At 47.9% G+C, this 26,804-nt stretch overlaps 1 protein-coding gene across 1 annotated transcript in view; it reads right to left on the reverse strand.

Annotated features, from left to right (window-relative positions):
* The window catches only part of ITGAE (integrin subunit alpha E), a 55,546-nt gene extending 42,538 nt beyond the window's left edge, over positions 1-13,008 (reverse strand). The window contains exons 1-2 of the mRNA XM_065898045.1: positions 12,984-13,008; positions 2,272-2,392 (exon numbers count right to left, since the gene is read on the reverse strand). Of these exons, the coding sequence (XP_065754117.1) occupies positions 2,272-2,392; positions 12,984-13,008 (146 nt within the window). The remainder of the gene's footprint in view (positions 1-2,271; positions 2,393-12,983) is intronic.
* Positions 13,009-26,804: the final 13,796 nt, after the last annotated feature.

Consider the following 26,804-nt stretch of genomic DNA (forward strand, 5'->3'; position numbering starts at 1 on the left):
AGCAACAGAACTTTATCAAGACAAAACACGAGCAATGCTTCCCTCTAATTCTTCCTGGAACCAGAACATTCCTAACAACCTTCTCACCGCCCTTCAAGCCTTTCAGGCTCCCCAAACCTTTGTGCCGGCTGACCAAGCATGGCCCACCTCCCCCATCCAATGTCTCATCACGCTCAGTTTCAGCCACCAACACCTTCCCAGCCCCCGCACCTGGCTCAGGCTGGCTTCCAGACTTCTGACCAAGCAGCTCTCAGCCCCGATTCCCCCTCCCATGCCTTCTCACACTAATTCCTATTCAGCCCCTAAGTCCCAGTGTCAAGGTACATCCTTTGGCTGAAGGACACACGTGCCTCTATGTCCCCAACGCACCCTGGACGTCCCCACAGAGCAGTCTTCACTCTTCCTGTCATCGACCAACTTGTCTGTTTCCCACAAGAGCCTGGGAGCTCCATGAGGGCATGGACTGTCTCCTTTAGTACCTTATCCCCCTAGCTTTGCCTGGCGCTGAGTAGATGCTCCATAAATACTGATGAATGAATGAATGAGTGAATGGGCCCTGCCCTCACCACTTAAATCTAATGGTCACCAGCCTCTTCACTGGACAGTGAGGAAATCAAGCATAGGGTCCGAGCCCGCTTGGCTGGTGTGGCCATGGCCCAAGTCCAGGGCTATGAGGCTGCCTCGGGAGCCACCACTGCCCACCCATCTGCTACCAAACAGAGCTCCACTCAGCCAGGAGCCCTGAGTGCCTCACCTGACTCTGCCCCAAAGCTATCTGGACCCTGGGCTCATGGCTCAGGGTTGCTGGGTCTGAAGGAAACCCCTCACCGTGGACCAGAAGCAAAGCAAAGCAGCGGCAGGTGAGGGGTGGGGTAGGGAACCAGCCAGGGGCAGCTGGGCAGTGGAGCAAGCACAGAAAGAGCCCTGCCACGAACAGGACAGGGAGAGGAAGGGCTGCTCTAGAGTAAGGGAGACTAAAGAGATACAGCCACGATACACAACACAGGAACTCTGACTGAACCCTGGCTTTAAAATGAGCAGCTCTAAACGTCATCTTGGTGACAACAGAGGACGTTGGAGTGTGTGTCGTGACCCTTCACTGCAGAACTTCTCCTAAAACCAAAGACATGTCCCTAATCAGCACACCACCACTACCTCCATCTGACAGAATCTACATTTGATTTATTTGCTTAGTGTCTATTTCCCCCAAGCATAAGGACTTGTGTCTGCTTTGCTCACCACTGTTCCCTCAGGGCCTGGTACACAGTAGTTGTTATTGTATAAATGCTTGCGGAGTGAAGGGCCATGGTACAAATAATTCTACAACTTGTCTTTTGCATTTTACAATGTGTTTCGAGGCTTGATCCGGTTTATAACCACTGCACTCAATTCGTTCATTTTACCTGCTTTCAGTGTCACATTGTATGATTCACACCTTATGTCTTCCATTTTTCTGACGATGCTTATTTCAAAACAATGTCCCAGTCAATGTCTCTAGGTGTGCCCCCAAAGTTCCCTAGGGTTGGTATCTGGAGGTGGATTCACTGAATCAAGGGCCACCTGCATCCTCAGCTCTATCTGATACGGCAAAATGATTCTCCCAGGTGGTTATACCAACTCACATTCCTACAAGTTCCTGTTTCACCACATCCTTACCAGCAGAATGCTATCAGACTTAAAATGTTTTACTTATCTAATGGGTGGGTACAGATGAGAAGTTTAAAATACAAAGTAATGCGTATTGATCTTAAATTTGGCCAGAAATTGTGCCAAACACTTTACATGCATGAACTCAAATACTCTTTGCAACAACCCTGTGAGGTAGGAAAATAATCACCCCCACTGCAGAGATGAGAAACTGAGGCTGGGGGTTGCGTGCCTTGCTATAAATACAGAGCGAAGCTGTCACCGAACCACGGCGACCAGATGCACAGCCTCCTCGTAACCACCACACCCACCTGCCTCATATTTTCCATTTAAAGGAAATATTTTCCGTCACTGTCCAAAATTTCTATGTTGAGCACGTTACTTTTGTAACAGACAAAAGAGCCTTGATAAACTTTATTTTAAAAGTTTTTTAGCCTCCCCTCCCCCACCCCCAGAGAGGCCAGGGTGAGGAGAGGGGCCGGGGCTGGGAGAACGGGCCCTGAGCTAACGGCCTCTCCCCTGCTGGGGTGTGGGTTGCCCAGGGCTTGTCTGGGGGCCTTCTCAGGCTCCCCAAGGACTCATCAGTCCTCACACACCCCGCCCCGCGCGCCGGGCCCCACTCACCAGGTCTGGTTGGTGCTGGAGTCCTGATGCAGAAGTGAGCTGAGCACGTAGGGGACGTCTCCCTTGGGAGTCACCCAGGTCTGGACCATGTCCACATTGAAGGTGGCCAGGGGAGCCAGGCCTGAAGAGAAAAAAAGAACATTTAACAAAAGAGGCACCGTTATTCCATCACATCCTACATTGTCACTATCTCCATTTTACAGATGAGGAAAGCAAGACTCCCAAGGATTTTTTTTTTTTTGATGAACCACATGGCATGTGGGATCTTAGTTCCCTGACCAGGGATCAAACCCATGCCCCATGCAGTGGAAGTGTGGAATCTTAACCACTGGACCACCAGGGAAGTCCCCCCGCTACCAAGAACCTTTTTTCCATGGGAATAAGACTGGAATGCAGGCGTGTCTGACCCAGAGCTCCTGGTCCTCCCACTAAACCAAGCTGTGTTGGCACCAAGACCCCCTCCTCCAGGAGGCCTTCCTTGGTTCTGTCCCAGAGCACTTGCTACCTTCTCACACCTCCCACTGTGCACTTTCTATACCTGCCACGGAGCACATGCTCATCACCGTGTCATGTACCAAAGTTAAAATAGACTACGGGCCCCAGGGTGAGGGTCTGCATACATTCTGTCTACGTACCTGCCCATCAAGTAACCCAAGAGAAAACACATGTCCTCAAAAATACCTCAGAAAAAGAATGTTTATAGCAGCTTTATTTGTAACAGTCCCAAACTGGAAACAACCCAAATGTCCATCAACTGGGGAATTGATAAACTGACATATTCAGACAATGGAATACTACGCAGGAGTAAAAAGGAACGAACAATTGACACACACAGCAAGATGGGTGAATCATGAATATCGTTATGCTCAGTGAAAGAAGTCTTATATAAAAGAGTATCTACTGTATGATTCCATTTATATGCTGTTCTAGAACCAGCAAAACTAATCTATAGCAAAAGAAAATATTGCCTGGGCTAATGCAGGATGGAGATTAACCGGGAAGGAGCAGAAAGGAGCTTCCTGGGGTGATGGAAATATCCTATATCTCTATAGGGGTTTGGATTACAAAGGTGTGCATTGTCAAAAATACATCAGATGGTCCACTTAAAATTTGTGTGTTTCACTGTAGGTAAATTTTACCTCAAAAAAAAAAAAAAAAAAGAACTATAAGGAAACACTGAACTCTAGCTGATATGTATGACGAAATGCTTAGGGATGAAGTGTGCTGATGTCTGCAATTTACATTGAAATGCTTCAAAATATAAGACGGCTTGATGGATGGATAGATGAATATATATGGATGGATGTTTATATATAGATGGATATAAATAAACATATTTTTATATATGTCAATTACAATTGTCAACATTTTGTTATATTTGCACTATCACACATATTTTACATATACGTAATATACAAAAATATATATATTGCAAAATCTATACATTGTAAGATCTAAGTGTTGTATGTGGTTGTCCGCTGCACAAGTTTTTCAAATTTTCTGTACGTTTGAAATTCTTCACTAAAAATTTTGGGGGGAAAATTGATACAGACAGATTGTCCCCCAAAGAGGCTGCGCCAATTCATATTCCAACAACAGAATGGAAGGCCTATTTCCTCACAGCATCTCTTGAGCAGACTGTGCGGACCTCCTCATCCTTGTTTTAAAAGAGTATCTCATCATTTTGTTCCCAAACTATTTTTTAGGTCTTCCCTGGTGGCACAGTGGTTAAGAATCCACCTGCCAATGCAGGGGACACGGGTTTGAGTGCTGGTCCAGGAAGATCCCACATGCCGCGAAGCAACTAAGCCCGGGCACCACAGCTACTGAGCCTGCGCTCTGGAGCCCACGAGCCACAACTACTGAAGCCCACGTGCCACAACTACTGATCCTGTGTGCCACAACTACTGAAGCCCGCGTGCCCCAATTACTGAACCCGCGTGCCACAACTACTGAAGCCCACGTGCGCCTAGAGCCCATGCTCCGCGACAAGAGGAGCCACTGCAATGAGAAGCCTGCGCACCTCAAGGAAGAACAGCCCCCGCTCGCCGCAACTAGAGAAAGCCTGCGTGCAGCAACGAAGACTCAACACACAGCCAAAAAAACAATTAAATAAAATTTTTTAAAAGCCCAGCTCTTTAAAAAAAAAGAAAATTTGAAAAAAAAATCTATTTTTTAAATTATGAGTAAAGTCAAGCCTCTTATTATAAGTTTGTTTCCTGCTTATTCATATACATTATCCATTTTTATGAGGTCTTTATTGTTTTCTTACTAATTTATAAGAGCTTTTTGTCCAAAAGAAATTGTCAATGTGTTAGAGACTGTTTCTCACTTAGCTCTCTGTTTGACTGGCTTATATTTTTCCCCACATCTGCATTTATTATGTAGTCAAATTATTCTTCCTGTATGACTCGAGTTTTGTGTCACGCTTCCCCACTCAGAGATTATATAATTCACTCATGTTTTCTTCGATATTTTCTTTGTTTCATTTCTTATGCTTGAGTCTTTGATTCATCTAGACTATTTTTGCATATATCCAGCTTTACTTTTTCTCCCCCCAAGATGAAATTGTCTCAACATTACTTCTCAAATAGCTCATATTATCCCTGCAGATTTGAAATACCACCTTTATCATTCTCAGAATTCTCATGTGCGTTTTGGCGTCTCCAGGGACTCAGTTCTGCCCCATTGACCTTACTGTCTCCTGCTTGGACCCATTCATTAGTCTCCTGACCTTTCTCTTCCAAGACTTCTCCCTCTGGGTACATCCTTTTCGTACCAGTTGCCAGAAAGAATTTTTAAAAGCATGCTACTCCACTGCTTAAAATTCTAACTTCTTGGAAATTAAGCAATGTACTTCTAAATAACCTAGGGCCAAAGATAAAATCATAATGGAAACTTTAAAATATTTTGAACTGAATGAGAATTAACATAGGACAAATCAAAACTTGTGTGATACAGTTAAAGCAGTGTTTAGGGGAAACGCAGAGCCTTAAATGCATATGCTAAAAAAAAATTAAAAAAAAAAGAAAGGCTGAAAACCAGTTATCTAATATTCCTTCTCAAAAAGCTAAACGAATAGCAAATCAAGCCCAGAGAAAGTACAGGAAGAAATAAAGACATGAGCATATATCAGTGAAATAGAAAACTAACCTACAGTAGGGAAAATCAACAAAGCTAAAGTTTGGTTTTTAGAAAGAGTAATATAACTGATAAAAACCCCTAGCAACACTGACCAAGAAAAATAAAAAAGGCAAACACATAAATTACCAATATGAATGAAAAGAGGACATCAGAACAGAGCCTAAGACATTTATGAAATAATAAGAGGATAGTATATACAACTTTATGCCAGTGAGCTTGACAATTTAGGTGAAAAGGACAGATTCTTTGAAAAGTAAATTTACCAAAACTGACAAAAGAAGTGAAATCTGAATAATCCCAAATTTTAAAAACTGAATCCATTAACTCCAGGTCCAGATGGCTTCACTAGTGAGCTCTCCCAAACACGTAAAGAAGCAACACCAATCTTACATGAACTGTTCCAGGGAAGAGAAGATGAGAGAACACTTTCCAATCATTTTGTGGGACCAGCATGACATTGATATTAGCACCTGACAAGAGCGACACATGAAAGGAAAATTAGCCATCTCTCTCTTTAACGTAGATGCAATACTGCTAAACAAAACATTAGCAAATCAAACCCAGGGGTATATAAAAAGCATAATACCTTACAACCAAGTGGAGTTTATTTCAGGAATGCAAGAGAGGTGTGAAATTCGAAAAGAATCAATTTATTTATCACGTTTTTTAACAGAAAAAAGAGGAGAAAAAAAATCATATGATCATTATGATAGATGCTGAAAAAGGTATTTGATAAAATACAATACTGATTTGTAATTTTAAAAATTCATAGCAAACTAGGAATAGAAGGGAATGTCTTTAATCAAGAATATCCACAAAAATCCTTCAGCAAACATCATTCTTTGTTTTTAATTTTTATTTTTTAAAAAATTTTTGGCCATACCACGCGGCACGCGGGATCTTAGTTCCGCAACCAGGAATAGAACCCGTGCCCCCTGCGGTGGAAGTGCAGAGTCTTAACCACTGGACTGCCAGAGTTATTTTATTTTATTTTTAAAATTTTTTAATTTTATGCCACGCAGCTTGTGGGATCTCATTACCCCGAACAGGGATTGAACCCATGCCCTCGGCAGTGAAAGCATGGAGTCCTAACCAACCACTGGACCACCAGGGAATTCCCAACATCATTCTTATTGGTGAGTTATTGAAAGCTTTCCCCCTAAAATCAGAAATGAAACAGGGATGCTCACTCATACCACCTCTATTCAACATTTTACTGGAGGTTTTACAGAAGTAAGAAAAAAGAAAAAATACAGAGCACAAAGATTAAAAAGGAAAAAAATAAAACTGTCATTATTTGCAGATGACATGATTAAGTAGATTGAAAAATCCAACAGATCCACAGACATTGAGAATTAATAAGTGCCCTGAGCAAGGTCATGGGATACAGAGGCAAAATACAAAGAACCATTGTATTTCTATGAACCATCAATGATCAAATGAAGAATGAAAAAGTTTAAAAGACGCCGTTAACAAAAGCCATAAAAAAATCAGATGTCTAAGAGTAACTCTAACTAGACATATGCAAAACCTCTACACTAAGAACTATTAAAAGATTGGGGGAGATTAAAGATCTAAAATGAAGGAACAGATGATGTTCATGAATTAGAAGATTCCGTGTTGTTGTCAGTTATCACTATATTGATCTATAGCTTCAATACAACCACAATCAACATCCTAGCAAATTACTGGGGGAAGGGTGATGTTCACAAGCCAATTTTAAACATTTATATGAAAATGCAAAGGGCAAGAATATTCAGGCACTCTTGAAGAAGAATAACAAAATTTGGGGACTTATCATTCATCAAGATTATTATAAATTTATAGTTATTAAAACAGAATTATATTGGCACAAGGATAGAAAATAGATCAATGGGACAGAGAGTCCAGAAACATATGGGCACCTGATTTATGACAAAGGTGACGGTGAGGAACAGTGGTGAAAGGATGCTCTTTTAAATAAATGGTGCTGGGTCACTTGGATATCAATATTGAAAAAAAAATTAATCTTGACTCTTCTCTCACATCACACACAAAAAGTCAGTTCCTGATGAACTGAAGATTTAAATGTGGACTTAGATAGACCATATATCTAAATATGAAAAAGGAAACAATGAAGCTTTTAAGAGAAAACAAAGGACCTTGGGGTAGACAGATATTTTTTAAACAGGACACAAAAAACACTAGCTATAAAGGCAAGAATTGATAAGCTGAACTTCATTAAACTTAAGAACTTCTGTTTATCAAAAGACATCATTAAGAATGAAGAGGGGCTTCCCTGGTGGCGCAGTGGTAGTGAGTCTGCCTGCCGATGCGGAGGACGCGGGTTCGTGCCCCGGTCTGGGAGGATCCCACGTGCCGCGGAGCGTCTGGGCACGTGAGCCAGGGCCGCTGGGCCTGCGCGTCCGGAGCCTGTGCTCTGCGGCGGGGGGAGGCCACGGCAGTGAGAAGCCCGCGTGCCGCAGAAAAAAAAAAAAAAAAAAAAAAAAAGAATGAAGAGGCAAGCCACGGAGAGAGAGATGTTTGCAATACAAACATCTGACAAAAGATTCCTATCAGAATCTGTAGAGTTCCTACAGATCAACAGAAAAAGTCATGTAAGCCAACAGAAAAAGGATATTTCACAGACGAGATTATCCAAATAGCCAGCAATCATATGAGAAGGCACCATTAGACTTCACAGAAAGGCAAACTGAGATCACCATGTGATACCACTACACAACCACCAGAAAGGCTAAAATGAAAAAGAAAATACCAAGTGCTGACAATGATGTGGAGCTACCAGAACCCTCAAATACTGCTGGTGGGAATGTAAATCGGTACAATCACTTTAGAAAACCGTTTGGTAGTTATCAACTAAAGCTGAGCACATGCATAACTCATAACCCAGCAATCCTACCCTAAGGCAAAAACCCAATAGAAATGTGTTCATACATTCACAAAAAGATATGTACAAGAATTTTCATAGCCTCACTATTCATAACAACCCCAAACTGGAACAACCCAGATATCCATCAACAGTAGAAAAATATGCTGTGGTATATTCACCAGTGGAATACTCTACAGCAATGAAAATAATCAACAACAAGGTGGGTTGGATCTCATAAATACAGGAGCAAAACAGAACATACTGTATAATTCCATTTATACAAAGTTCAAAACAGGCAAACTAATCCATGGTATCAGACGTCAGGAGAGTGGTTACTCTTGGGGGTAAGGTAATAACTGGAGGGGGCCATGGGAGGTACTTCTGGGATGTTGGTAATGTCCTCTGTTTCTCGAAATTGGTATCAGCATGTGGATTTGATTTAATCTGAAAATTCACTGATCTGAATTTGTCCATTTTTGCATGTGTTGTCTTCAAAAAAGTTTACATTAAAAAATAATAATTGTGGGGAGTGGGGAGGGATAAATTAGGAGTTTGGGATTAACAGATACACACCACTATATATAAAATAGGTAAACAACAAGGATTTACTGTATACCACAGGGAGCTATGTTCAATATCTTGTAATAAACTATAATTAAAAGAATATGAAAAGAATATATATGTATATGTATGTATGTATAACGGGATCACTTTGCTGTACGCCTGAAACTAGCTCAGTATTGTAAATTAACTACAGTTCAATAAAAAAATAATAATTGCAAGTGTCTGAAGCACACTGAATACACAAAAATTCCAGGGGTTCATAATGGTACTTAAAAGACAGAGAGAAAACAAAAACAAATCAAAACACTGCATTTTTCACCATTGGAAGTAATGACGGCATTATGCCCTTACTCTGAAAATTGACTATTGAAGGAAAAGCATTAAGCAATTTTCTTGCCTTTCCAGTATGCGCTGCATTTCAGGGTCACCAAATGGTCCTAGTTGACGAGAAAAAGTTCTTTACAGAAGAATCGTTACTAATGAATGCGGAAGGAATAATAGAACCATAAAAACACAATTTTGCAAGTCGTAACGAAATACAGTTAATTCAGGCCACGATCATCAATGGATAAAACTACTTAGATGAAATTTTGATAGAGCACTTCACAATTAGGCTGACCCCCCCGACCCCAGCCCACTAGTTCATCTCAGTGCCGCTATGAGTGGGCCCCCCAGGCATGTGTGCCTCCTAGTGTGACCCCCTAGGAAGAATACTGGGGCCCAAGACGCTGCATTTCTAACAGCTCCCATGTGATGCCCAGGCTACCAGTCATCAGACCACACTGAGAAGCAACTCTCTAAAATACGCCAGCAAAGGAAACAGAAAAAAGGGAGTGAGATAAATGCAGGACGTATGGCAAAATCCTCCTGATTGTTTAGAGGATGCTCGCCAAAAAAGTTAAACCTGAATTTAATGAAGGCATTAGCCCTAACTTCCAAGTTTCGGGTAATGTAGGGGATTGAAGGACAAATCACATCGAGAGGAAGCAAACGCACAAACCCTGCAAGATGTTCTGCAAGACAAGCAGCTGCGCTCTGCAGTAAAGAGAAGATTTGAAACAGACACACAAACCTCAAAAATGAGCAAGGGGGTCACTCTCTACTAAGAAAGGCATAGCAACCACACGTGGTGTGTGGGTCTTGTTTGGCTCTTGATCTTAACTGTTAGAAACAGACATTTTGAGAGAGTCAGGAAGATTTGAGTTAAGAACTGGGTATTAGATGATACCAAAGAATTACTATTAATTTTGTTGGGTGATGAGAACATTATGGCTGTGTAAGAAAACATCCCCAAGTACTTCAGAAATGCGTATTGAAGTACTGAAGGGTGAAATGACTGATGCTGGGGATTTTCTTTCAAACAATGCTTCCGAAACATTAATGTGCAAATGAATCATCCAAGTATATTCTTAAAAATGCAGGGCTTCCCTGGTGGCGCAGTGGTTGAGGGTCCGCCTGCCGATGCAGGGGACGCGGGTTCGTGCCCCGGTCCGGGAAGATCTCACATGCCACAGAGCGGCTGGGCCCGTGAGCCATGGCCGCTGAGCCTGCGCGTCCGGAGCCTGTGCTCCGCAACGGGAGAGGCCACAACAGCGAGAGGCCCGCGTACCGCAAAAAAACAAAAAAAACAACAAAAAAATGCAGATTCTGATTCGGTAGGTCAGGGAGTGGTGCTAAGATCCTAGTCTGACCGCCGCTAAGTGATGCCAAGCTGCTGTTGGTCCCCAGACCAAACTGTGAGCAGCAAGGCTTCAAAATACTTTGGCAAAGGAAACAAAAAGGGACAGTGAAACACATAAATGCAGCAAGCGCGGCAAGATCTTGATAGCTGTGTCATCTGGGTGATGGGTATATTGGGTTTATTAATGTTATTTGCTTTAGTTTTGTACATGCTTAAAACTTTGTTAAAAACCAACCTTCCAGGGACTTCCCTGGTGATCCAGGGTGTAAGACTCTGCGCTCCCAATGCAGGGGGCCTGGGCTCGATCCCTGGTCGGGAACTACAACCCACATACATGCCACAACTAAGAGCCCACATGCTGCAACTAAAAGATCCTGCGTGCCGCAACTAAGACCCTGTGCAGCTGAAATAAATAAAACATTAAAAAAAAAAAACCCAACCTTCCAAAGGCTGAAGGAGCAGGCACCCTGTGAGAGGGTAGTGTCCACTCTCTCCTCTCAATTCCCAGTCCCCTTCCCCAAGCCTGGCACAAAATAGACATCTGTACTTTATTCCTTTCCCTTTATACCTCTGCCTTGCCCGGAATGATTGGTGGTGACTCATAAAAATACACCATGTGCTAAAATAAAACTTGTTTTAAAATAATGGGGCAGGTCAAAAAAACTAAAAAGGTAGAACTACCCACTTCTTACAAGGGGTGACTGGAAGGCATTCTTTCCCCTTTTTACCATCTGTGTGACTTAAGAGACATGAATTGAAACCCCTGTGGTAAGTCCAGCCTCCTCCCCCGGCATCCATGGTACCTCCCTGCCCAGCCCAGTGTCCCCTCTGCCAGCTCTGCTCTCTGGCTCAACACCCCACTTCCTGAACACCATCTGCATACCACCCGCCGCAGGGCCTTTGCACAAGCGGTTCCCTCTGCCCAATGTGCCTTCCTCATCACTCTCCCACCTCTACCCCATCCTTTGGGACCCTGCCCCAGGAGCCAATCCAGATTCTCAGCCAGAGTACCCCAGTGGTCCCTGAGCTCCCTCGGCATCCTGTGAGGTCTCTGTCTGGCTCTGACTAAATCGTGTCTGTGATAAAGTCTGTCTCCCCAAAACTGTAATCTGATTTGAGTCACCCATGACACACCCCCAACCACTGAGTCCCGTTCAGCAGAGTGCCAGGCCCAGATGAAGTGTCCTGGAAACATCAAAGAGGGACAGAGATTCCTCATCCCCTACCCCACCCCCCACATCCCCATGTTGCTTTGTTCAACGGTGGGATCTTGGTGCAAGATTCTTGAGGGGTGGGAAAGGGGAGGAGATAAGCAGAGAGACCATTACAGCCACCTTCCTTGACCACCTGCTGTCTTCCAGGTACCACACTCAGGTGCTGAGGCTCAGAGAGGTCAGGTGATTGCTCATGGCCCATCAGCAAATTGTAATTTGTGTCTGGGGCCCAGGTCTGCCTATTTCTAAAGCCTTTAATAAAAGCTGGAGGCACTGCGGTGGTGGTAGGGGGGTATGTTGTAAACAGAGACCTGGCTCCCTGTCGTGCCAGCAGCTCAGAGCTGGGGCAGAGCTCTGGGTTATCGAGCTGATAATTAGGTCAGTGAGAACATATTTATGTGTGTGTGTGTGTTCAGGAGTGTCACCGGGTCCGCTGAGCTTTCCCACAAAGCCAGCCAGTGCCTGGGGTCCACCAGGCGTGGGCCGCCTTGCTGGGGCAGACTTCCCCCAGGCCCCTGCCGTGGTCCCTCTGCTCGGGCTGTGCCTCCATCAGGGGACCCCCTCTCTTCCCACTTCCCACTTCGACTCAGAGAAGAGAGCATGAGCCCAGGAGGGAGACAGTCCTGAGTTCAAATCCTCGCTCTGCCACGGAGTCCCCGAAGGACCTTGGGCTTGTCACTTCACCCCAGTCTCCCCATCTGTGACGTGGGACCGTGCAGACTAGTGGGGCAAGGCCGGGCGCAGCATCTGACATCTTGCAGGCTCAGTATGTGGGTGCTAATGTCAGTGCCATAACCACCAGGGAGGCCTGCCACGTTCTCTGACAGCCTTGCCCGCCAGCTCAAGGCCCCTTCTTGGGCTGCCAGTGGTGAGAGCCTGGCTGAACCGGAGCCTGTCACCACAGCGCCCACAGGGCCGCCTCTCCAAGCTGTCCCGGCCACACAGGCCCGCTGAGTCAGAGTCCCCTCCACCCTGTCAGCCACCACTGCCTGCACCCACCCCTTATCTCCCCCATCACACCAGGCAGTTTAAATACACATTCTCACAGTACTGTTCTCCGTTTAGCAAACTGAACCCGGAGGGGTGGATGCAGGGCAGGGAATGGTTTGCCCGCACGTATACAAGGAGCTGGGCCATAGAGCTAGGACTAGATTCAGCCTTCCTGACGCCCAGTCCAGAGCACCCAGAAAGGTCTGCAGGCCGCCTGTCCCGTGGGGCAGCTCACCCTCCACCCACCCACCTGGGTCTTCCATGTTGAGCCTCATCGTCTCAGCCCCAAACCTCATACCTCGGTCCCCCACCCTGGCCCCCTTCACAGGCTACCTAATAACCATGGCCGACAGGTCTAGAGCAGACAATATTGTGCTCTGTGCTAAAGTGCTTCTTCCTCCTAAACATTTCTCGTAAGTGTCTCTCCCTCCCCATGCCCTCCTGCCCCAACCCCCCTGGATGGGACCTCAGCAGCGGCTCCTCACGGGCCTGTCTGCCTTCCCTTTCTCCAGGACTCTGCCTTCTACACCACAGGCACGTCCCATTGTCACCTCCAGGCTAGGGGCCTGCTGGCCTTCCCACTGCCCTCAGGGTGTGGCCCGAGCTCCCTCAGCCTGGCACTCTGGGGCCCCCACACTCTCCACCAGCACCCTGACCACCCGCATGGCCCCCAGCTACTCCCCAAGCCAGCCTCCCAGAGAAGGTCGGAGGCGTCTGGCTCCTGCGTGGACCGCTCTCCACACCCGGCTGGCCCACGAACACTGTGCTTGTCTTACCTCTGCCTGGGATGCCCTTTCCCCATCCCCTGTGTGTCAGCTGAAGGCACTCTCAGTGGGCCCTCTGGCTGGGGACAGAGGGTCAGGGTTATTGTGTGTGTGTGGCCTGCTCCCCACTAGGGCCCAGCGTGTCCTGGTTGTGGGGCGCAGACAGCATCAGAGCAGACAGCCTTCTGTTCCCACTCAAACCTCACCCTGTGTCTCCTTAAACACACTCCTCACACCCGGGTCTCTGTCCATACTGTTTCTCCTGCACAGAAAGTCTCCCTCTCACCCCGCACCACCTGTCTGCACTTGCTAAGCACCTCCTCCATCCTCAGGGCCACCGTGGACACTACAGTCCCCCATCCTCAATGGCCAAGGTTTCCCATCACACACTTGCACTCAGGTCTGGGGTTGTGCCCCGGGCAGAGGCAGGTCTGACACCTCCCCACTCCCCCAGCAGGACGCAGCAGGGCCCCAGGCCCCAGCCTGAAGTTGGTGCAACAGCAGAGCCGGCCCTGGACTGCTGGCTCGTGTACCACTGTAAGGTTTTACAGGCCACTAGCACAGTTCCCTTCCTCACACGAGCGATGTAAATGCAACCTCTGAGACCCTGGGGGGAGAAGTGAGTGGCTGTGGTCACAGAATGAGTCAGGGTGAAGACTGACCTCAGAACAGCAGGCTGCATGGTAGCAGGACGAGATGGGCAGCTCCAGGGTTTCAGTGTGTTTGTGTCTACATCTGACTGTCTCAGACAACTGATGTTATCTCATCTGCTCACACTGATGAGAAGTGGGCATCACCACAGTGGGTGCTTGGGAAGGGTGGAAGGTCAGGCCAGGAACGGTTTGGATTCTCTCCAGCCTAGGGAGGTGCAGCCAGGCACAGGATGCAGGGCCCTGGGCGTGGGGTCACCATCTGAGGGGTTCCTCCACCCTCCCTGGCATCTCCTTGTCACTTTCTCAGACTCTCTCCAGCCCTTAAGACTCAGCGCCAATCTCACTTCCTCCAGGAAGCTCTTCATGATTGGTCCATCCCTAAATCTCAGGACCTCACAGCTTGGAGAAGAACTGTCACAGTTTCATTTCTCCCACTCAGACTGGCGCTGCTGGGGCCCTGATCTTACCCCCAGCCCATAGCATAGCCAAGCGGGGTAAGTGATTTCATTGCAAGTCTGCTCCATCTTGCTCTCTGCTGTCCGTCAGCCTGGGGAGTGCCTTAGCATCAGAAGGGGTTTGATAAATGTCATCTGGATTGACATTGCTGAAAAAGGTGCTGGGGTGATAGATGGTCTTTCCAGAGGCCACAGGAGACAGAGACAAGCAGGAGACCAGAGTGACACCAGGGTTAGTGTCCCAGGCCATGGGGTATTCTAGAGCTGGGAGGCAGGCAGAGGCTTGGGCTTGAGCCCCGCTTCTACTAGTACTTGCTTGTAACTATGGCCAGTCATTACCCCTCTCTGGGCCTCAGTCACCTCCTCTCTACTGGGATGGGGTGGACCAGGGTATGGACACACTTGGTGATGGGGGATCAAAGCCATAAACCATAAAAAGCATTGAGACCTTCTCCACACACCATATGTAACTGAAAGTAAAGGGAAGTCTAAACTGTAAAATAAGGAAAAGGAAGTTCAACAAAGTTTTGATCTTTCCACGATGACTATTTTGATGTTTTTAAAATATCAAATATTAAAAGGTATCCAAAAATGTATGCTTTGCTCGTGCCCCATGCACGTTTGGCCTGCCTCTTGGGTGATCTGGCCCCATGGTGGGTGCTAATTCTGAGCCCCCTCCCAGCCTGGCCTCAGCTCTCAGCCACTGTCTGGCGTTCACTAGCTAGCCCCCACCCATCCTTGGGGAGAACTCAGGCTCCCAGCAGCCCTGAAGCTACACCTGCCTGATGTCCAGTCTCATTCTTCTGACCAGCTCCTGGCCAGCGCAGGAGGCCCCCGGGAAGCCTGCCAGATCACTACACAGGACCACCCTCGCCTCAGGCTGGATCTGAGCAGTGCCCAGGGGCTCGCTGACCACGCTTATTCTCATCCCTGGGGCCTAGTGGCTAGGTGCAGGCTCCTGGCTTGGCTTGCCCCAAGGGGTTTTCCAGAGGAGTTTTAAAGGCCATATGGGACCCCAGGCAGTGGAGAGGGAGTGTCCCCTCCCCCATACAGGTTCTCTCAGGGGCCCTAACGTCAGGAACAGGAAGCAGGCTCCCCCCACGCGTTCGCCGCACGGTCTCTCATCAGTGCTCACCTGCGCACGGGGTCCTCACCCTCCTCAGCTAAACCGGGGGGCTCCGCTGGGCGGGTGGGCCGCACCAGCCTCCACACTCTGGGGACAAGCTTGGCACAGACCTGAGGGGCTGCCTGGAGTGGGTTCCAGGGGAGAAGGCCTGCATGGGGAGGGGAGCTGGCGGGAGGAACAGGAGGCAGAGCCCTGGAGTCCAAAGCCACACGCTGTCGGCAGCCAACAGAGCCTCAGAGGTCCTTCCTACCTGGGGGTCTGACCCACGGAGCAAGACGGGCTTCCAGGGGGAGTCCCCAGACTTTCTCTGCCCTCAGGCTCTGAGCCCCACCAGAGACACGCAGATGGACAGGCTGTGCAGCCCCTCGGGGCAGGGGGTGAGGCTGACTTACTGGTCACGCAGAGCAGAGTGTGGAAGAGCCACATCCTAGCTGGAGCAGAGGCAGCGGCGTGGGCCTCGACTTGCTCAGCTTCCCTCCGCAGCTCCAGGGCTCAGGCAGCCAGGAGGCGGGGACAGAGGCGCACACACAGGCAAGGACCACAGGCAGGCAGGCACTTTCAAGTAGACACAGACGCTTCACTTGTACACGGCTGGCTGCGTGGCTTCCTCAGCAGTTGTGGGCTGGGTCCTGGGAGCTCAGAGACACCAGCCAGCCCTGCCCCATCACCCACACTTTGGTGGAACAGTGAGCCGAGGTCTGGCCCGGGAACAGGGCTGGACGATCTCAGCAGCACACGTGTGAGGTGCAGGAGCAGTATTAATCCAGCCGTTGTTTATCACCCACGTGGGTGGGTCCCAGCCCCATGCCCTGCCCCGGAACCTGCCACTACACACCTCACCCCAGCGCCTGGCCCGGGGTCCTTCCTACAGAAAGCACCCTCACAGCTCGGGGCTCCGACACTCGGCTGTGCACGCCAGGCCCTGAGACTGCGGAGGGTCAGGTGAGTGGAAAGACCCACGAGCTGCCTGAATCGCTGCCTCAGTGCAGCTTTGGCTGCATTCTCTTTAACACCTGACTACAGCCCATGATATGGAACTAACCTAACAGAGCTCTGGGCTACCAGAACAACGGAAGAAGTGACACTCCATGCATCTTTCAGCACACCTTTGATCCAACCCAGCAGCCCAGAGGACACACTGCCAACAGCCTGCAGTCATGCTTAAATGCCAACTTCACGATCTGTCCAATTTTCCCTGTGTGACCACGTCTGTCGCAGAAGGAAGTCTCTCCCGCACCTCTACTTCCCAGGCTGTTGGCCATGCAGAGCAGCGCTGTCCAACAGAACTCGGCGATGAGGGTCTACAGCCGCACGGTCCAACATGGGAGCCCCTAGCCACATGTGGCTACTGAGCCCTTGAAATGTCACCAGTCACTGAGGAACTGAATTTTCAATTTTATTTAATTTTAATTAATTTACAACCAAAAAGGCAGGGGACTCTATGTCTCTCTCACATGAATGCCTGCATCTCCAGGGAGAGCACTTTGAAGTGTTAATATAAGTGTTAAAACATAGCAGACAATGGTGATGACTTAATGACTAGATGAAAATCAATTTTATCTTGTTTCTCACAGGGAAAGCCTGCTTGGCCAAAGTTCTGTAAAGACTGATGTCACTTATAACATTCTTGCATTGTTTGCTTTGGTCTGACAAAATACCTCCAACTAGCACGATAGTTCCCTGATGTTATGCGGTTGTTTGAATAGAGATTACGATTCACTGTTTTTCACAGTACATACCATCCAACAGAGAAGTTAAACAGATGAAAAAGCAAAGCTCCAGGTCTGATGAGTTGTCTGCCAGATCACGACGAAGATCACCCCAAGTTGGCTTAACCTCGTCACAGGCCAGGGTGCTGGCTGTCTTCCCACACTCAGGGCTCAGTGACTCTTTCCCTCCCTGTTCCCAGTGCCAGGGGCACTTGGCAGAGCAAGGAGGGGCTCCCCTCCCACCACTGGCCCAGAGCGGGAGAGAACACACCCAGGCCGCAGAGCAGAGCAGCAGTAAGGACAGGCTGGAACCCACGACTGCAGCCTGCTGGAGGTTTCTGAGAGAAAACAGGACTTTGGTTTGGAGTGTGAACTTTAGGACATCTCTGGAGGCCAGGCAAAGTTGATGAGTGGATGCTGGAACAGGTGCAGGGCCATTTTCTGCATCTTTGGAGACTTGCAGAATGCTGACTCATCCTGCATCCATCCGAGATGTATTTTCCAAGCTTACTGGTGCCGGCACAGCTGACCGCTAATCACGAGCACGCAGGGGCCCTTCAAGCCCTTCTGACAGTAACTGCTGTCCCCACAAACCCAGACTTAAGGTCCTAAGTCAGAGCCAGGCTATATAATGCTCCCGGTTCACAGAGCCTAATGCAAGGCTGGGCATTCAGTAGCTACATCCAAAAGCAATGTGAAAATGGCTTCTTAACTCATTTTACTTTAAACAAATGGTAAGGGACCAACTTGAGGGAATTCTACAACATGACCGGACTGAACACTTCAAAAACGTCAATATCATAAAAGGCAAAGAAAGGCAAAGGAATTGCTCCACATTATAAGAGACTAAAGACAGGATATTAACTGTAGTGTGTGATCCTAGATTGTATCCTAGACCAGAAAAGAACATTATTGGGACAGTTGGCAAAATTGAAGCATGAACCGTGGATTAGGTACTATTGTACTGATTAAAATTATACATTTCCTGAATTTGATAACAATACTCTGGTCATATGAGAGAATGTCCTTGTTCTTAGAAAATGTACACTAAAGTATTACATTTAGGGAGTAAAGGGACGCGATGTAGGCAGGTAACTCTCAAACAGTTCGTGGCTGGTGGGGGACAAGGGGGTGAGGGGGGAGGGAAGGGAGGAAGAAAAGAATGAATAATGAAATGTGGCAAAATGTTCCTTGTTCTACCCTCGAAACTATTCTGTAATTGTTAAATTAATTCACAATAAACAGTTTTAAAAGTTAGGGGATGGAGGACACATGTTCAGCCTGAGGTGAAAGGACCAACTGCTTTGTCTGGAGAGTGAGTGGAGAGCACAACTCACCAGGGGATGGGGGCTGTCCCCACAGGCCTGCCTCATCGCCCCCAGACACAGGAAATATTTCTAATTACCCACTTGCCCTCTGAGTCCTAGGAGGCTGGGAGGAGGGCGTTTGGAAGAGTGAGGATGTTACTGAGACTAGACACGGGACTGCAGCAGAGGACAGAGCTGGCAAAGGGGCTCCGGGAAGACTGAAAAGCAGTGGTAATCACTCGCATTGACTGAGCGTCAGGAGGGGATGCAGACTCAGTGCCAAGGGCTTCCGCGCAAGCCCTCGTCTGACCCTCACAGCCACCGTACTCGGTTACCCCGATTTTGCAGATGGGGATGCTGGCTCAGAGACAGAGGTTAAGTAATCTGCCCAAGGCCGTAGGGCTAGTAAGTGGCCGAGGTGGACTCAGTCAAATGGGTGTTTCCTCCAGAACCAGGACTCTGAACTACAAGCCCTACTGCCTTCAGACCCATGGATCAAAATCCCTCCCAGTCTGTGAGCTTTTAAAAAGCAGTGACCTCGGGCTTCCCTGGTGGCGCAGTGGTTGAGAGTCTGCCTGCCGATGCAGGGGACATGGGTTCGTGCCCCGGTCCGGGAAGATCCCACATGCCGCGGCAGCGGCTGGGCCCGTGAGCCATGGCCGCTGAGCCTGCGCGTCCGGAGCCTGTGCTCCACAACGGGAGAGGCCACAGCAGTGAGAGGCCCGCGTATCGCAAAAAAAAAAAAAAAAAAAAAAAAAAAAGCAGTGACCTCATTCCACAAACACACACTGGGACCCTTGCATTACTGGGTGCCATGGACTGAACTGTGCCCCCCTCCCCAAATTCATATGTTGACGCCATAACCCCCAATGTGACTACATTTGGAGATAGAGCCTTTAGCAGATAATTAAGATCAAAAAGGTAGGGCCCAGGACTTCCCTGGTGGCACACTGAATAAGAATCTGTCTGCCAGTGCAGGGGACACGGGTTCGAGACCTGGTCGGGGAAGAACCCACATGCCATGGAGCAACTAAGCCCATGCACCACAACTATGGAGCCTGCACTCTAGAGCCCACAAGCCACGACTACTGAGCCTGCGAGCCACAACTACTGAAGCCGTGCGCCTAAAGCCCGTGCTCCGCAACAAGAGAAGCCACCGCAACGAGAAGCCCGCGCACCGCAACGAAGAGTAGCCCCCGCTCTCCGCAACTAGAGAAAGCTCGCGCACAGCAATGAAGACCTAATGCAGACAAAAATAAATAAAATTAAAAAAAAAAAAAGGTAGGGCCCTAATCCAATAGGCTTGGTGGCTTGAGAAGAGGAAGAGACATCTCTCTCTCCAAGCGCACGCACCAAGGAAAGGCCATGTGAGCACACAGTGAGATGCTGTCTGCAAGCCAGGAAGAGAGGCCTCGTGCGAACCCAACTACTAGCACCCTGATCCTGGACTTCTACTTTTAGACCGTGAGAAAATAAGTTTCTGTTATTTAAGCCACCCAGTCCATGGTATTTTGTTATAGCAGCTTGAGCTGATTAAGACACTGGGCTACCTCCTAAAAAATCTCCCAAGTAAAACACAGAATGGTGTGTGTGTGCACTGGGGAAGGGGGGCCAAGCGGGGAAGGGAGCAAGGGAGAGGATCTCCTTCTCCTTTCATAACGGAGGGCTGGAGCGGGGGTGTCGCACCGGCTCATGGAACCAAGGGTGCAAGGGCTTAGGCCTCTTGCTTGCCCCCAACTCCTTCCCGTCCAACTTACACTCCTGATGCTCCTTGGGAAACCTCAGCAAAGATCCTAGAACTGACATTAGCACTAGAAGGAAACCTGGAGGTCATCCCACCTGAGCCCTTCATCTGACAGGCAGGGACGCTGAGGTCCCAAGAAGCGAAGGGACTCGTTTGGGTTTTTTCAAGTCTGCAGATGAGATAGAACGAGTCCCCAAGGCTGCGGGCCCAGCCCCAGCCGTCACCCCATTTGACCCCCCCCCCACAAAAGACATTCTACCTGAGCAAAACAGTGCCGTCTCCTGCTCACGGGCCCTCTGACGAACTCTTGCCACTAAGAGGTGACGCATTAAACACATGACAGCCCCAGGGAGGGACGGGAAGGCCTCATCACCTCTCCTGTCGATGGTGTGGTCCCTTGCTCTAACCAACGCTGGTCCCGAGGCAGGGGTGACACAGTCTGAGGTAACAAAATCTCAACTACTGAAGACTCTGTCATCCAGAGGGGGCCTCTGGAATTGCTCCAACAAAACCAGGTAAGAACCCCGGGTGCCGGGTGCTGACTTTGGTGGGTTAAAGACCACCCATACCCTAGAGTTGTATTTATAGCAGAGCAAAAGCCCACTGCAATGCCTCACCACTATTTGCAATAAGCTTCTGAGCCAGCATTTCCCTGACCGCTCCCAGGAACATCCAAGTTCTGTGAAACGTTCATAGAATTTCATTGTTTTAAAAAAGGCTACAGGATTATTTTTCTTCTAAGATTTATTTTATAAACATGTAAGAAAAGTTCTACATTATTATTGGCCAGACTACACAACAACAGTCTGCCTTGAAGCCAGTATGCTGTTCCCAAGTTCATCAAAGACATTCTGTCCTTTTAGTTCTTCAAAGAAAAAAGTGGTTTGACTTCTAATTTACTTCTTATTGTGTAAGATTTAAAAGCAAATACTTGTACATCGACTTATTTGTGCAGCAATTAATTAACCTGTGAGCCGTCATTTGCTGTTAACTTTAATCCAAACTGCCTGTTAGCATTTCACCGTAACTTTAAAACTGCTCCGCGCGACAGTGGGAAGCCTACTTTAGGCAAAAGAGTTGTTGCCAGGAACGAGTTGTTTCTTTGCGTCTTCTTCGGGCTGCTGTCACTTCCTCACCAATTGGATCAGATGCTAAGAATCGGCCCAGCAGTCTCTCTTTGGGGCCTCTGATCCACCCGCCGGCTTCCTTTCTTGGTCTCCTGGGTGCAGATGAATGCTTTCTAAAAAATATTCTGGATTATCTACGTGACTCTCTAGCAAATTCTTTACAAAGCCAGGTAAGCTTCAGCTCAGATATAGCCAGATCATCAAAATTTGAACTTCATGGAGGTCTACTTAATGAGATTCTTTCTTATGCAAGCGCGATTTATGCACTTGTGAACAACCTTCCTCTTTTTTGAATGCGGTAGTCTCCACTAGAAGCAGACTAGCCTGCAGACAAAGGTGCCAGAGCTGGGTTGGGTTCCCACAATTCATTCATTTGCCAAACACTTTTTAGGCACCATTTACTCTGGACTGGCCTGGTAGGAAGAACAGAGATAACAACATGAAGAAGCCTGCTCACAGGGGCTGCTAGCAGGGAAAACAAAACATGAAAATAAAGTGTTGTGTGTACAAGGCAGAACCATGAGGACTAGCCTGTAAGAGGATGCCGGGGCTTCAGAGAATGGAGCTGCTCCAGCAGCTGGGGAATTCACACATCCAGCTATGTGTACAGGGGATCTGCCAGGTGCCAGGCACGGCACTTGGACTGGGGAAGCCCACGACCAAGCCAGATGTGGCCCTGCTCTCACGGAGCTCACAGTCTAACAAGAAGACAAAGTAGGAAGACGGAACTGCGATCCAGTGTACCGGTGTGCTGGCTTGAGGGGGTACAGAGATTTGGCATTACATACATATTTCACTTAGGCAAACATTATGGTATTTGTCTGAAAAAGTTAGGAAAAAAAAAAAGTCAAGGAAAACAGTTTTAAGTCATTTGGGCCATTCCATCTGCCACTCCGCTCCCTGAGCAGACAGGCGGGAGGGCCAGAGGTGAGCTTGTGCCCCTGCTGCTCCCGTGGCCTGTCTCAGTTCCCAAGAGCCTCTTCAAAAGCGAACTGCTCGCCTGAGTGTGAGTCTAACACCTACAAATAAGTGTTGCTTGCATAACACGGCCCTATTTGCAGGCTAACCACTTCTCCTGGTGCTCAGCGAAAGAAACTGTGACCTATTCCTGCACAGGCAGGAACCAGCCGCACTGCACCCTGCGAGAATGGTCTTCAACATGGCGCCTTCCTCAAGGTGTCTGAAAGGAGTTTTGATTACACTCAATTTTTATCCTAGGCATGACTTTATAACCTAACCCTGGAATGTAACAAGACTCCTTCGTGGCAGTACCACGGGACACGTAACAGGGCCAATAACCTTGCTCTGGAAGTTGCAGGTAGCTTCCTGGAGAGGTTTGTAAGTCCTTGAGGATGAGGGAGAGGAGAAGGCAAAGCTGAAGTGGGATGAGGAGAGGACCAGGGGGTCACTGGGGGGAGGAACAGCACTGAGCAAAGTCTGGGAGGCTGGTGAGATCAAGATGCCTCCAGGAAACCAGCAGGCAGAAGGTCGGGGAGGATGGGGAGAAGAGGCTAGAGATACTGCCAGAGGCTAGATCTTGACCAGCCTCGTGAGCTGTCAAACGAGTTCAGAATTTATCCCATCGGCAATGGTGATGCTTTTAGGCAGAGGAGTAATAGGAATGACCTTCGTAAGAATGTTCATCCTGAAGCACATGAAAAGATGCCCAACATCATTAGTCATCAAGGAAATGCAAATCAAAACCATAATGAGATACCAATTCACATCGAAACATAACAAGTCTTGACAAAGATGTGGAAAAACTGGAACCCTCATACGTTGCTGGGGGGAATGGACAATGATGCAGCCACTTGGAAAAACGGTCTGGCAGCTCTTCAAAGGTTAAAGATAGAGATACCAGAGGACCCGGCAATTCCACTCGTAGGTATATAACCCAAGAGTAATGAAAACATATGTCCATGTAAAAACTTGTACATGAATTTTCACAGCAGCCTTATTCGTAACAGCCAAAAAGTAGAAACAACCCACCGGTCCATCAACTGATGAATGGCTAAACAAAATATGGTATATCCATACGATGGAACATTACTCAGCAATAGAAAGAAACGAAGTACTGATATATATTACAACATGGATGAACCTCGAAAGTATGTTTAGTTAAAGAAACCAGTCACAAACAGCCACAAAGTGTAGGATTTCCATTTATATGAAATGTTCAGAACAGATAAATCCATAGACACAAAAAGTAGTTAGTGGTTGCCAGTGGGGAACAGGGAATGGGGTACTGCGAATGGGTACAGGGTTTCTTTTTGATGATGAAAATATTCTAACATTGATTATGGCAATGGATGCACAACTCCGTGGATATACTAGGAGCCATGGAAATGTACACTTTAAATGGGTGAACTGTATGCCATGTGAATTACACCTCAGTGAAGCTGCTAGCAACACCGAAAGTTCATCCCAGCTGCAGTGTGCAGAATGGAGAAGGAGAGACAGGGGAGAGGAACCAGTAAAGAGGCTGCTGCAGGGATGGAGTGGGAGAAGACAGTTTCTGACCTAAGGCGAGGGACTCATGGGGTCAGGCTAGAGGAGGCCAGGGGAGGAGGGGTTCCATTGTGTGCTGGGCTCCACAAGCTCTCCTGGGTAGTTGGCACCTCTCCCAAGGTGGAGAGTGGAAAACAGAAATGAGGTATCTGTAATTATTATCAAGCAGCAAAACGTATCTAAAATCTCATATGTGTGAAGACTAAACCGACTGTCCACCTTTGCTCCCCAACTCCCAAGAAAGGGCCTGGGCTTCCAGATCACTCGCAAGACGCTGCAAGATCCGAGTGCTTGAGTGGGCTGGAGAGTGAGAGGCCAAGGCCAGTAACTTTGGGAAATAAAACTTATCGTCTTTAAAGGTAATTTTCTGGGCTGTGCGTGGTTGTGAGAACTGCAAGGCTGCTGAAGTAGGCATTTTTCTTGGTCACAACAGTTTTAACTACACACCACCGCCCCTCCTGAAAGCCTTCCTTGATCCCTAGCAAAAGACTGGTGAGGGCTGAAAGGCCATGGGACAAGTGGGCCTGAACTACTGGTGGGAAAGGGTCATGACTGGGAAACACAAGGGAAAGTCTGAGAAGGGGAGTTTTCTGAACACTGCAGAGAGCATGTCAGTGGGGACCCTGACCACGGGGACCTCTTTGTCTCACTAATGGCCCAGAGACTGGAGTGGGGTGGGGGTAGTCCCGTCCACAACCTCATGCACACCCTCAGTTGTCTCCTTGACCCTCCCCGCACCTGCCGCAGACACTGGTGCTGGCCAGCCCGCTGCAGCCACTGCTCTGAGACAGCAAAACATCATTAAGACGCACCAACGAAGCCAGCGGCTCTGGTACCAGCCCATTCATTTGCTAGAAGGGGAAACTGAGGCTCAGGCCCACGGAGCAGAGCCAGGGGTCGGCATCTCTGACTCTACAGCCCCTGCACTTCTCACTTGACCAACCGCCCAGACCCTGGCCCCTCCTCAAGAACCTGGTTCCCAGCTGTGTGCTTCATGGGCAAAGAGCTGAGAAACCTCAGAAACCTCAGGTCTCAACTGGCAGGGAAACCAGAACCAGCTCTTTCCTAGAATCCCACTAGGAAGCGGAAACATATCATGGTTACATGCTCTCATCTTTCTACAGGGAGGGAAAAAGCAGGTTAACCAACAAAATATGGACAACACAGTTCTTGTTGCAACTCTCAAGTCTCCCCACCTTTCTTTATTAAACAAAGCGTTCTTTCCGCCCTACACCGCACCGCACTGCCATCGACTAATCATGTGACCGTTAGCTCAGGCAGAGCAAAGAGCTCTAGACCCTGAGATGCACTGGGTGCTGAACATTCCAGACAGGTGAGGGATTGTGACATCACACAAGCAACACAGGCGTTATTGTCTTTAACTCCTAAGCTCTACTGAATTGAAGTAAGACACTATTTTTAAGCCTGCAGAGGAATACAACACTAAATACTTCAAAATAAAAATCAGACAGGAAGACAAAATAACCTACCACCTTCTCATGGCAAAATAATCTGAAAGGAGTTTAGAAATAAATGAACTAAAATTTCTGTAACTATTATCTTATTTGCCAGTTTTGAAGAAGTCTTCAAGTGCCAGAACTTGGAGACAGAAAGAATAAATATCAGTGTATCACTTCTGAAGTGAAAATAAATGACAGGTTCCCCTCTCAGGTGGATGGGTTTTTTTCCCTACAGCGGCCAAAAAGCAAGTTAAGCTCTATGTACAACAGACAGACTATACAGTTGGGATCATTTAAAAATAATGCGGCTCCCCTCTTTGCCTTCTTCCAAAGTATATAATATATATTTAACAGCACATAAGAAGACACCACTTGAGCTTCCCTCGTAGCCAAAAGGAAATATCTTCACATATAAAAATTAAAAATTTAAACTTTTAAATCATTAATATTTTTTAAACATAATACAGACTTAAAAATTGTTCAACATTAACCCATGACCCCACCCCTAGCACAAAAATCCACCCCAAAGTCACAGTTTTTTGTTCCTAAAAATCCCACAGCACTGAACTTGATCTTCACTGCAAGCTGATTGCTAACAAGGCCCCCTAACAGAAATCCCCAGGGAGGAACGAAGGGCGATCGACGCTGCGGCTCTTATCTACCTGGGCGGCACGGGTGCACCTCTGAGGTCAGGTCCATGAGATTCGGCCCCCACACTAGGATCCTGGAAGGGTGAGCTGGCAGCTTCCCTCATCTTCCCCCTCGAAGGCTGTCCAATAAGCACCTGGGAATTGACTTTTCTTGGGAAAAGGGTGCTGGTAACAGCTGTCAGGGCCAAGGCAATAGTGAGAAGTTCAGTTCTCTGCTCTTTGGATGAACTGTGTAAAACATTTCTTTTAAAAGACACAAGGTTAAAAATATTAAGAAAAATGTCTACAAAATCTGGAGGGCTGCCTTTTCCTCAAAGGGTAAAGCTTGTGGGGTGGTGGGAAAAGAAATGAGGGCCCAGAACTGTAACTCTGCAGCAAAAGATTAGATAGATGCCCTTCAAAACATGTCACATTCTTAAGATGTCTTGCTGAAGTAGCAAGAGCGGAGGGTGACTGCGTGAGCCAGAACGGGAGGGGCGCCAACTCCCGCATGGGGGGTTCCTACTGTGCACCCCACCCTGCAAAAGAACGTCAGGCTTCAGGGCAGCTGCCTTGGGCCCCCAGGGCA

This window comes from Phocoena phocoena, chromosome 19, assembly GCF_963924675.1.
Source record: "Phocoena phocoena chromosome 19, mPhoPho1.1, whole genome shotgun sequence".
Taxonomy (NCBI): Eukaryota; Metazoa; Chordata; class Mammalia; order Artiodactyla; family Phocoenidae; genus Phocoena; species Phocoena phocoena.